We start from the raw sequence: 13,251 nt of genomic DNA, 5'->3' as shown, positions 1-13,251 counted from the left end.
TCAGGGATATTAGTTGTACCTTCAGTTGTTGACAATTTTTAAGCTTATGATATTACTGGTCCAGTTCAATCAGCTAATCTAGCCACACCCTTGTGGCCTTTGAAACTAATCTGTTTTTTTTTTAACTTTCTGAGTCATTTGCAATCTGACAATAGTGTACCTTTTATTGCAAAACTCACTCAACAATGGACTAATAAGGTATTTAATGAAGCTTCCATGCTCCCTCCTATCCAAGGGCATCTGGTATTGTTGAGCACTGGAAGTTATCTCAAAAAATCAACTTAAAAAGCTCTCTCATGCTACCTCCCTCACCTCTTCCTAGCCCACATACTTTAGTACTAGGTATTTCGGTCAACGAAAGTGGCCATCTCTAGAAAGGGATCATCTCTTGGATAACTCCTAGGTAATGATAAGGATAAAAGATGTGGGGTGGGAACTTATAAGCCTACTTTGAAATTCCTGGGCATTATGCTTCTTTCTTTTCCCTTATGGCAATTGCAGGTTAGTGTCACGAGCTATCCGTGGGCTGCGTGTGGACTGTTGTGCATAATAGCCTTGTGAAGGGATAAATCTGGCATTGGGAATTTCCCGTGGCACCTCTCCCCCCCCACAGGGATTAACCACCTGATACAAGTGAACTTCCCCCTCGAGCTCTACCAAAAATCCCACACAGTACCTGAGCTGGGTGTGACCTGCCAAGATGTTAATCAACCTGCTGATTCCAAGACATCACATAGTTAGACTCTGCCCTTGAAACCTTATCCCTGCCTTTGATGTACCCCCTTAAATAAACCACTGGAGCCATTTTTTTTTTGTCTAGTTCCAGAATCCATATGGACTAGATCTATCAGGGGCTTCATATTTTGTAAATATATTTCTGAGTATTTCTGTTTTGTTATTCACTAGTTATTTGAGATTTTAAGTTTTAAGGTGGCTTATACTCTTCTGGGCAGGAAGAACTCCCAATGTTGACCGCCGCTGGTAGGTAAGCTTGGTTGGTACACCCTCTGAGTGGCATGGATCTCCAAAAGTATTAGAAAAATATTCTCATATGTTTTGTACCTTAGTTTTCTGGACAAAAGTCTGTATGTACATAGAAGAAAATTAAGGGAAAGGAGAGGAAAAAGGGAAGTTGAAGCTACTGGAATGGGAAGACAGTTAATTTTTTGTTGGTGGTGGAGATAGATGAAATAACCCTGCACTAGATAAAGGAACATCTTAGACCATGGAAAACACAGGAAAGAGAGAAGCATTAACAATCTTGTCTTCCAGAGATATCTCTGTGTCTTTCCTCATGAAGTAGAATACTCTCAAATTTAATTTCTGGTCTTCCATATCCTGTCATAGAGCTATGATGAAAGTAGACTGCCATTCTCCTTAACCTTAATAAGAGGCCCATTGAAAACAATAGGGATTGGCCCAACTCTTGTAGTCATAAGAGAGTTTCAGTATTTAAAGAAACACCATCAATAGATCATATAGCCCGTTGACAACTGAGAGAACTCTGCAAAGTGAGGCAACTCTGAATTATTTGCCTCAGAGGGATAACTGACTTGCTATTTGTGTGCATCTTATGCCAATTATTCCTACAATGTGAACCATCCAATTTGAAGAGGTAGAATAAAACTTGTCCCTACTTTAACCAAAATGATCAGTGACATCATGTTGGCCCTGAAGGGAATTCAAATCAAAGTCAACTCACTTTTTAGAGTTGTCAGGATTGATATAATTGCCCTAGATTTTCTCTTTACAGGCCATGACAAATTGGGTGCAGATACTAATCCATACTGCTATATTTGGATTAATGTTTTGAATCAAGTGGAAAAGTCAATACAGAAACAATATCTGTGAAGCAGCCAAAGTAAACCCTGGTGGTTTATGGGATTTGTTTAGTTGATTGGATCTGGAACCCTGGGAAGCATGGTGATTAATAATGTAGTTTGGCCTTATCCTGCTAATGGAGTTTTGTGGACAGTAACCTTATTAATGCTGTATGAAACAAACTGAATGGATTTGGTTCCAGCTTCTGGTTGTCAGAGTAACCAGCAGCATGCCATCCTCATGGGAAAATTTTCCAGAAATCAAGAGAGTTTAGAAACAAAGGGGGTGAATATTACTGGAAGAAATTTCTTTTTTAAAAAAATATTTATTTTTTAGTTTTAGGTGGACAGAATCTTTATTTTATTTTTATGTGGTGCTGAGAATCAAACCCAGTGCCTCACGCATGCTAGGCGAGCACACTACCACTTGAGCAACATCCCCAGGCCCTGGAAGACAATACTTTATGGATTTCTCATGATTCTGCACCTTATGAATACAGGCATCAACTGTGGTAGGCAGAAAAAAAGCTCCCCAAAGATGTTCACATTCTGTAATCCACAGAATCTTTGAATATGTATGTTACATGCAAAAGGGACTCTGCAGATGTGATTAAGAATCTTGAGATATGGGGCTGGGGCTGTAGCTTAGTGGCAGAGTGCTTGCCTAGCATGTGTGAAGCATTGGGTTCGATCCTTAGCACCACATAAAAATAAACAAATAAGATAAAGGCATTCTGTCCATTTATAATTACAAAAAGAAAAAGAGAAAAAAAGAATCTTGAGATGGAGAGATTATCTTGTATTATCAGGGTAGACCACTATCATCACAAAAATTCTTTTTTTAATATATATATTTTTTAGTTGTCAATGGACCTTTATTTATATATGTGGTGCCGAGGATTGAACACAGTGCCTCACACATGCTAGGCAAGCTCTATCACTGAGCTACAACTCCAGTCCATCACAAAAATTCTTTATGAAGAAAAGAGTGAGGTAAAGGGTCAGAGAAAATGTGAAAGTGGAGGTAAGGGTTGGAGTGATGTGGTCACAAGCCAAGGAATTTAGGCAGTCTCTAAAAGATGGAAAAAGCAAGGGATAGAGTTGCCCTTTGACTTTCCAGAAGGAACATCCTTTGATTTTAGTCCTTTATGACTCATTTTGGACTTCTGACTTTCAGAATCACAAGATAATAAAACTGTGCTATGCTATTTTAAGCCACTAAATTTGTGCTAATTTCCTAGAGCAGCAATAAAGGCAAGATATTTAGTATAATGCCTTTGTTGTAGATTATTTTTTGAAGGATATTTGTATACTGAACAGAAGATATAGTGTATCCTTACAGAGCAAAGGGAAGGGCATGGGGGATAGCTCAGTGGTAGAGTGTTTGCCTAGCAAGCATAAGCCCTTGAAAGGAGCAAAGGGAAGGTATTTTACTTATTAAAAATTTGAGTTCAACATGCTTGAGTTTTCTCCTTTATGATGCAACCCACTGAAGGTGCAAGTGTCACCTACCCCTCTTTCCATCACCCCGTGGAAATTAGGACATGGGAACTGGCACAAGAAGATGCTACATTGGCTACTGATATTGCTGTGAGTAACAAAGTCCTTTGTTTCTTAGGAGTCTGGTGTCTTCTACTAGCTTTCATGAAACCATTAATCTGTAAGTAGGCAAAAACCTCAGATCCTTCCTAATTCTTGGTAGATTATAGAACAACTAAGAGAAGCCACAGTATTGTTCTGCCTTCTCTTTTCAACTCATTTGGGAACAAAGGTCAAAAGAATTATTTGATAAAATTGGTTGGTGGGAATAAAATGCTTTTTGAAAAACATCTCTCAGTTTCCCATGTAAAATTCCTCAACAGGTTGCTTTCTTGAATGTTACAAAACTATCCAATATCTATAAACATTATTTTTTTCCAGAAGCATTATTATCCTTTGGAATTCCTAGGTAATTTGCTTTATACCATAGATTATGAAAATTTGTGAACTATTTCTCTCTGCCTTCAGCACCTAATTTTCCGCATGGTCCATTTGCTTAGTTTACACAATATAATGACAGCCTCTTCATGTAGATAACTTCCTAAGGTTAGGAAACATATTCCAAATACAACCATTTGGGATATATTTGTCAACTAAAAAGAAATCATAAGTCTTGGAGTTTTACAAAAAATAAGACTAAGCCTGTGTCTATTTATCAAATAGTTGTACACATTTTTATATATTTCCAGAAGGACCAGTCTTACCACTTCTGCAAGATATTCAATGGTTGCCTTAGGGATTGTGTTTCAGGGTTTCAGTAGTATCCTCATTATAAGAGAAGTCAAAGGAGAATAGACTTAGTCTGTTTTATTTTGCTAAAACAGAATATCTGAACTGAGTAATTTATAAAGGAAAAAAAAAACCATTTATTTAGTCCATGATTCTAGAGACTGGAAAGTCCAAAAGTAGTGCACCAGGATCTTATTGAATTCTGTGAGGGCCTTCTCTTTGACATTTTTTTTTTTTTTTTTTCGGTCCTGGGGATTGAACTCAGGGGCACTCAACCACTGAGCCACATCCCCAACACTATTTTGTATTTTATTTAGAGATAGGGTCTCACTGAGTTGCTTAGTGCCTCCACATTGCTGAAGTTGGCTTTGAACTCAAGATCCTCCTGTCTCAGCCTCCTGAGCCACTGGGATTACAGGTATGTGCCATCACGCCAGGCTTCCCTTTGACTTTGAAAGTAACTTTTGAGATATTTGTGAACAGTTCCTAGACTGTGGGACAACTTTGAGATTAGTGCCCTAGGAGAGCCTTTATTTTCCAACACTGTGTCATTCTCATAACCTTTACCCTTCTCGACTTGGTTAATAAAACTGCATTCATTTCTTAAGGCCTGGCTCAAATAATTTCCTTCAAAACCTTCTTTGACTTTCCCACCTTTTCCTGCCCAAGCAAGGAGTGAATAATGCTTCTTTCCTCTGAACTTTCACTATAAAGTAAGTTTAAAGTAAGTATGTATGTATGTATTCATCTATGTAAGTATGTATGTATCTCGCTATAATATAATCGTTGAGAAAAAGAAAGGGGTATAAAATATGATCTACTGCTCTAAATGAGTTGCCATTCTAGTGGAAAAAAATGATAGTCCAATAATTCAGTTCAACTGTAACTACACTCATGCCTAGAATTTAGATTAAGCACTAATGAGATTAAGCTTGATCCTTTTTTTTCGAGGACCTTGTTTAACAGAGGAAATATGCACACAAGTAAGTATAATACAAGATAGAATCTACTAAATGACATCAAGAAGGTAATAAAGCTATATGGGAATACAAAAGATTTAGAGAGTATTTGATAAAAAAGAAGTTACTGGGGAAAAATTATTAAAAATTGTTAAGACTCAATTTTAATTGAGTCTTGAAGGAGGGTAAATTAATGGTTCTAAAATGAAGAGGAAGAATTTCTACTTGCTGTGAATGTGTTGAAGGCTTGAGGCATGCTTGGAGAATTAAGTTCACTGGTTTGGTTTGGTTGAGGATATGGTTCAGGGACAAAATCTTCTGGTCAGAGGGCCCAGGAACAATTTGCAGTGTTTAGACATTGTGTAAAACTTTGGTGAAAGTGACTGAAAAGTTTTGAGTGTCATGAATCAAAGCTCAGTTCTAGAAGGATAACATATGGCAGTACTAGAAAATAAATTTGAGGATGAAGACGTTAGACAGGCAGAGGAATCTGTTGGTTATTGCTGGAGTTAACAAGAGTATGAACTAGACCTGTGTGGTCACAAGAAAAATGGTCTAAGATAAGAGAAGTTATGCTACAAGTGAATTGTGCAAACAATTATAGTGGGAATTCAGAGGAAAAAAAAGATTCTATAGACATGGGCACTCAAGGAAAGTCTTAAAGAAGAGATAACAATAACCTGTGCTAGATGAGGGGTATAATATGAAAAGGTAAGAAAAGTATAACATAAAAGTGTTTCTAGAGATGGCAATAAACATCTTTGGAATGTAGTGTATCTAAAGAGAGTGAGCTTGAAAGATGGCTTAGGAGTTAGTAGAAGGAGACTATGAGTTCACAATAAGAAGCTTGGGCTTTATTTTCCAGGTAGTAGGGAGCTCATGATGGATTTTGAATGTAGGAGCAACATGAGGAATTCATGTTACTTATATTACTTATTTGACACATATATTAATTGTATTGAAGTTATAATTCCTGGACACAGGATTAAAATTTGTCAAAGGATACTCAATGTTAATTCTTATTGATTAAATCATTCTGTCGAGGAAAGATTCTTTTGTCATGCAAATAATAATGTAGTTAAGTTTTAACAATAGATTTTCTCGACCTGTATATTTGCAGATGGCTCTTACTGGCTTATGAGAGCTGACTGGTAAAACTTCAGGTGTTTTGAGGACTAGGTAACCTCAACTTGGTAGCTCAAATTGATCATTTGCAAGTATTTACATCACATAAATTGGCAAATTTCTTGTTTTTTGGAGAGCTGATTATTAAACATTTAACAGCACATCACTGGCTATCTTCACCCACCTCTCTCCTCCCACATTTAACGATTTTTTTTTTTTATGTCAGAGAGTGAGTTTTGTTGTATCTTCACTTCAGTAGTCCATTAATGGTTAAAGAGTAGGTGAAAAATCTTCTGATTTTCTCCATACCAGCCATTTAATAAACAAAAATCATTCAGGGAAAAAACAAACATCAAGATCAGCGATTGGCAAACTATCCCTGTGGCCCACATCAGATTCTATGGTTGATTTTTTTTTTAAAGTAAAATCTTCAGTAAATACAGCTTTGCTTATTTAGTTATGGATTGTCTGTGGTTGTTTTGTGATACCAGGGCATAATTTTATAGTCTATGGTCTGCCTAAAGTATTTACTACTTAGCCCTCCCAAAAGTTTACAAATCCCTGATCTAGTCCATGATCCCCCCACCTCCAAAGGTCCCTTATAGGTTATGTTTATGAAAAGTACCACCAAAATGATTAACTATGCTGTATCTTCTTACAGATACATTACTTAAGTTATATAATATACATGAGAAATTTTTAGAGGTTAATGTAGACACTTAGTTACAATGTAATTCTATAAGTGTAGGGTTAGAGATATATACAGTGTATTTACAGGAGTGCAGACAGACATTGGGTCTGTAGCCAGTGAAATCTTTCTGGGGAATGTGATATTGGGATTAGGCAGGTGAAGGCAAGGAAGAAGTCACTCCAGGCAGGAGAGGCAGTCCAGGCAAAGCTTGCAGACAGAAAACAGCAGGACAGGAAGTCACAAATATTGACCTAATGAAGTTGGGAAGAGATTTTATTTAAATATATAAAACAAATTCCAAATGATTGGTTATATGGTGGTACTTTCTACCCCGAGAAGTAATGATTACCTTACATTTAGACATAACCGTTCAGCAAAGGACCTTGGGTTAACTCTTCATATTATTGAACAATGCTGGCACAAAATTTTGGTGATGTCAAAGTATGTCTTTATTGCAATTTATACGTCAGAACTTCTCTCTGACCCAGATTCCAAAGGGTTCTGCTAAAAGGTAGTGTTTATGGGACAGTATTTAATTCTACAACAGGGCTGAATATCCTTGCATATTTGGGTCAGGATTTACATTTGTGCAATACTGATTACAATAATATACTGTGTTCTCTATCTTTAACAAACAATGGGGTTGGAGGGTGTGGTTTAGTGATAGAGTGCTTGCACGCTTGCCTGCTTGCCTGCCTGCCTGCCTCGCATGCCCGAGGTCCTGGGTTCAATCCCCAGAACCACAAAATACGCTAACAAAACACTCAGAAATGGTTAATATGTATGCATGTGTGTACATACACGCATACACACACACACACACACACTTATTTTTTTCCCCCAAATGATGGCATCCTTTCAAATGTACGACTCAGAAGTAACTTCCTATATACACTGAAGATAATTTTTGAACAACCATCTTTGATATCACCTAAAATCTGAAATGATGCAGTACCTTTAATTTGATAGAATACAAAAGGAACACTTCAGCTGTACTAAATTGTTCCAGTTGGGTGAGCACTCTTTGGGCACCCCGCTTCTTGGATACAGTGATCTGAGATTTGGAGATGTTCACACATGACTGTCAGCTGAGACTGTCAATAGGAGTTGCCTTGATCTTCTGACCAAACCGGTTTGACCTGAGAACTGAACGCTAGGGCCATGAAGCAATGATTGGTTCATAGGCGTTCACTCCATTTTCCTTTATAATTAGTCCTTTCTCCTTCACTGACTTATCCTCCAGGTTCCACGCACAGAGCAGTTAGAACAAAACATTTTAAAGCCTCCAACTAGGCAAATACCAACCATATTAACAACAAAAATTCCTCGCTGCTATTTCATCATCACACTCTCCTTGGTGCTGTACGCCCGGCAAGCAGGCAAGACTAGCACGCGGGAAGGGCGACTGAGCAGAGCCTAGTCGGGGTATGAGGTGAGGAGGTGGGGAGAGGAGACAACCTGGACCATGAGCGCGCAGGCGCATCCGCGCTCGCAGCGCCCAGTGGTCCAAGTTCCTTTCTAGTAATTTCGCTGGCCGTGATGTCATCCCGGTGCGCCGCACAGTGCCTCTTAGAAGACGCATTTTGTTTTTTGGTGACAGGAGTGAAAAAGAAAAAATGAACTGATCTGTCCTGCCCCAGTTTGCTTTTAGTTCTCCAAGCTGGCCGCGCCTACACTTTGCACACTGGGACGAGGGAGGAAAAGGGACGCAACTGGAGCTCGAAGCGGCGCCAGGCGAGGATGACTCGGCGACGCGGCCATCTGCGTTACCCGGCGTGCCCCGCGCGGCGCCGGCGGAGGGACGTGGGGGGAGGGGCGGGGGGAGGAAGCGGCTGCGGCTGCGGATGTCGCTGCGAACCAGCGGCGTCTGAACACTGCGCTGCTACCGAGCGCCGAATCCGGGCCTGCACCTGGAGCCCACACCGAGCTCCGCGGCCCCTTGGCGGCCCGGCGCCGTTGCCACCTAGGCGGCGTGCCCTGCGTTCTCCGCTGCCCGGGCCAGTCGGCTCTGGCGTCTCCTGGCTCCCCCTTGCTCTCCCGCTCCCTCCTGCTCGCCTGAGTCACCGACGCCGCCATGGCCGAGAGTGGTGAAAGCGGCGGTCCTCCGGGCTCCCAGTACAGCGCTGCCGCGGCTGAGGGTGCCGGCGCCCCCGCGGCCGCTGCCTCTACGGAGCCCAAGATCATGAAAGTCACCGTAAAGACCCCGAAAGAGAAGGAGGAGTTCGCTGTGCCCGAGAACAGCTCGGTCCAGCAGGTGAGGCCGCCTGGGGCTCGGGCCGGGGNTGGACTCCGCAGAGGTTTGTGGCGGGGCTGTGCGGCCTGCTTGTGGGACGCGCCGCCGTCGCCGCCGCTTGGCTCTGGGTCTTCTTCCTCTGGCGTCCACCGACCCCCCAACCTCCTCCCCCAGCTCCCCGCCCTCAGCCACCTCCTCTCCAGCTCCTCACAAAGGAAAGGGACCCACCGCCTGGCTTCGGGCGGGGTGGAGGCTGGGCGGGGGTGAGGGTCCACTTTACCCTAGCTGCGGTTTTGTTTCATCAATAAAAAAGGGGCGGGGGTCTGCTCATTGTTTTACCTGTTGGCGGGTTAAGGCAGGTTTTAGGGTGAGGTGCACGTGTACGTTTATTCTGCGTTTTGAATGCTGAAATCTTTCTCATCTTCCCACCTTTTGTGAGAAAGCCATGACGTTTTCCAGCCGCATCTTAAAAAAAAAGTACTAGGCTTAAGGAGAAAAAGTGAACGACTTTTCATTCATGATGACTTGCTATTTCATTTTTAGTATATCTGTCATCACTTAGATGGCAGTCATTGGGTAGGTTTTTTGATCTTAGAGGGACGATAGCGACGTTATTTGGATACTGGGGGTGCAACCCAGTAAAAGAAAACAAAACTGGAGTTCATGGGGAATCTTACCAAATAATTTTCTGCTTGAACTTTGTTCAGGAATACAAATTTTGAAGTTAATTAAAAATCTTGGTGGAATTCAACACGTTGTTTCTAGTTTATTGTTTCCTGGAGTATTTTTAATAATTATTGAATAGATCCCTGACAGTATCAAATAATGTGAATAGTTAATTTGGGGAAGCAGTTAACAATTATTGAAATGCACTTTTAAGTTTTCTCCAGGGTTTATCTAACTCTAAAGGTGTGTTTTGTGAAGCAGGAGGGTGTGTAGCATCAATTGAGAGAAACTTTTGTCATCAACTGAGTCATCATTCTTTGTTTCCTAACTCTCTCTCAAAAATTTTCCTTAATATTTTTATATTTTTCAATATACAGAAAAGTTGAAAGATTATACAGCTAATATCAGTGTGTCTCTCACTGTCAATTAACATTTCCTGTTTGTTTTATAACATAATTTATTAAATTCCATTTTATGTTTTTGAATACATTTAGAAATAAGTTGCAAATTATCAGCAGCAACCTCAACAGGCACTCCAACATTGTGTGTGTTATTCATTTCAACTTATACAGTTTTTTTTTTTTTTTTTAAGGTAAATTTGACATGCAATGGGATGCATGTGGTTGCCATTACATAAGTTTTTCACAAATGTTTACAGCTGGGTCACTCAAGTCCTCAACAAAATGTAGAATTAATAATTGACTAGAAAGGTTTTTTCTCTTGCCTTTTTCCAATCAGTTCAGTCAAACTTTCCCTTTCATCAGTCACATTTTTTATTTCATTTTCACCAGAGATTTGATTTGCCAGTTCTAGAACTTCACATAAGCAGTATTTACGCATAGTATGTACTCGAGTAAGGCTCTTTTTCACTCAGCATATTTTTAAGATTCATTCTTGTGTATATTAGTACTTTTATCTCTATAGTCTTCCACTATATGAACGTATCATGATTTATCTACTGTTTAGGGCCACCTGTTTCCAGTTATTTCTGTTTAGTTACTATTAACAATCTTGTATGAGTTCTTTTGGTTAAATGTGTAGAAGTGGAATGACTAGGTGATAGGGCAGGCCTGTTTAGTTTTATAAGAAATGACTTTTTTTTTTTTTTTTTTTAAAGGCTTTTGTACTATTTTACAATCCTATCAGTGATATGTAGGTATTACTGTTGGTTCAGATCCCAGCTAACATTTGATATAATCAGTCTTTTGATTTAGCTATTTTAGTGGGTGTTAAATATTAAATTTTGAAGCATTTGAGTCTTTCTAGAGTTTCCATTTTAGGCCTCCACCATCCTGATTGCTTTTGGAATTTTACTGCAAAATATTAGAAATAGTCAATATTTTGTAAATAAAAAATTTATTTAGGTGAATATCTGTGAGGACATTTTTTGCTTTTTGTGATGGTGAAATTAAAATCCTAAATTCTGTGGAACTTAATTATAAATTCTACAGGTATAACAAGTGAATTTTCAGTAAAATTAAAGCCTTTTTGAAGTAACTTTTTCTGATGTCAGTTAATAGTTTTAATCATTTGTTTCTGTTGAAGCAGAAAACATGATAAAAATTGAAGCTTACCACTGTACCAAGAACCTGAAGAAAAATTAAACTGTGGGCTTTGTTAAGGGAAGCACATACAGGAAAAGTGCAAGAAATAAGAAAATTAGTTTTCAGTTGATCTATCTGTACAGTTCTACTTGGAGCACAAGAAAAGATCTACCATTTTGTAATTTAAATTTTTCTTAAAAATGTTGAGTAGATTTACCATGCTTGTTATAGATTAAAGTTTGTCATTGAGGGAGCTGAGGGTGTAGCACAGTGGTAGTGTGCTAGCCTAACAATGTGTGTGGCTCTTCCTGGGGTTAATCTTCAGCACTGGAGAAAAAAGTTGTCATTGAAAAAGATGTCTGACATTGATTCCTTTAAAAATACAATGATGGAGCAGGTGCTTAGCATGCTGAGGTCTTGGGTTCAGTCCCCAGCAACAAACAAACAAAGAAATTGGCAAATATTTGATCTTGAAAATTCTTATCTGGGAGGGCAAGAGGATAAGTAAAAGATCACCAAATGATAATATTGAAAACCTATACTTTATTTCAGGAAAATCCTATTTTCTATCATTGAAGATCTCTTTCAATAAATATTTCTATATAATGTAGACTCTAACACACAGTATATATATATATACACACACACACACACATATATATATACACACACCCACATACATATGTATGTATATATGTGTATATATATGTTATATATATACACAAATGTTCTAATAATTGATTGAATGAAATCACATTAAACCTGGGTAGAAGCTGTGGTTTTAGCTAAGTGGTAGAGCGCTTGCCTAGTATGTGTGAGGCACTGGGGTTTATCCTCAGCAATGCATAAAAATAAATAAATAAAGGTATTGTGGTCATCTACAACTAAAAAAAAAATAAAAAAATTCTTTGTTAAAAAACACCTGGGCAATTTGTCAAATAAGATGTAGTTGGCAGTTTATATTTGTATTTTTCCCTAGATTTCTTTTTTAAAATTTTTATTTTTTTATTCTTTCTAGTTACACATGACAGTAGAACTATTCTGATATATTTATACAAGCATGGGATATATCTAATTCTAATTAGGATCTCAATCTTTGGATGTACACTGTGGTATATTTATATATGTACATAGGAGGGTTATATCAGATTCATTCTGCTGTCTGCTCTTTCTTCCCCTTTGTCTACTCTATTGAACTTCTATCCCTTCCCCACTTATTGTAGGTTAACGTCCACATATTAGTGAAAACATTCAACCTTTGATTTTTTTGGTATTGGCTTATTTCACTTAGCACGATAGTCATCAGATCCATCCACTTCCGGGCAAATGGCCTCAAGTCATTCTTTATGACTGAGTGTATTCCATTATGTATATATACCACAATTTCTTCATCCATTAGATGGGTAAAATAAAATGTCAAAATATTAAAATTATTGATATTAATTTGACCTCTTTTTCCTTTTTTTTTGTGGTATTGAGAATTGAACACAGAACATTCCACATTCTAGGCAAGCACTCTTATCAGTGTATCTTCAGTCCCTCTCCTTACTTTTTCAATATGGATGCTTAAAAGTTTAAAATTCTTGTTTGGCTTATGTTTTATTTTGACTGGACAGTGTCTTACCCCGAAGGTTGTTTTATCTAAAGAAAGTTGGTTCCTGAGATAAGTTTTCTCTTTTGGGGATGCGTAGGGATTGAACTCAGGGCATTGCACATACCAGGTGGGTGCTCTACCACTGAGCTACAATCCTCAACCCTTTAAATTTTTTTAAAATTTTGAGATAGGGCCTTGTTAAGCATCTTCCTGCCTTAGCCTCCTGAGTAGCTGGGATTGAACATGTGCCACCATGCTCTGAGAGATCAGTGTTTTCTTATTTGCTTTTTTCTAATGAGTTGCTAAAAAACTCTTTTTTGGAGATCACTTACTGCCCCCCCCCCCCCCCCC

The 13,251-nt window shown here is 38.8% G+C and overlaps 1 protein-coding gene across 2 annotated transcripts in view; it reads left to right on the top strand.

Moving 5' to 3' along the window:
* The first annotated feature begins 8,426 nt into the window (after window positions 1-8,426).
* Window positions 8,427-13,251, top strand: part of Ubqln1 (ubiquilin 1) — a 46,720-nt gene continuing 41,895 nt past the window's right edge. The window contains exon 1 of one of the 2 annotated variants that reach the window (XM_015506068.2): window positions 8,427-9,117. In XM_015506068.2, coding sequence (XP_015361554.1) covers window positions 8,938-9,117 — 180 coding nt within the window. In that variant the 5' untranslated portion in view covers window positions 8,427-8,937. The remainder of the gene's footprint in view (window positions 9,118-13,251) is intronic. The other variant, XM_015506067.2, reaches the window with a different exon arrangement.

The sequence above is a fragment of the Marmota marmota genome, unplaced genomic scaffold (genome assembly GCF_001458135.2).
Source record: "Marmota marmota marmota unplaced genomic scaffold, marMar, whole genome shotgun sequence".
Taxonomy (NCBI): domain Eukaryota; kingdom Metazoa; phylum Chordata; class Mammalia; order Rodentia; family Sciuridae; genus Marmota; species Marmota marmota.
The sequence above is the reverse complement of the archived record's forward strand: the minus strand, read 5'-3'. Positions and strand labels throughout refer to the sequence as shown.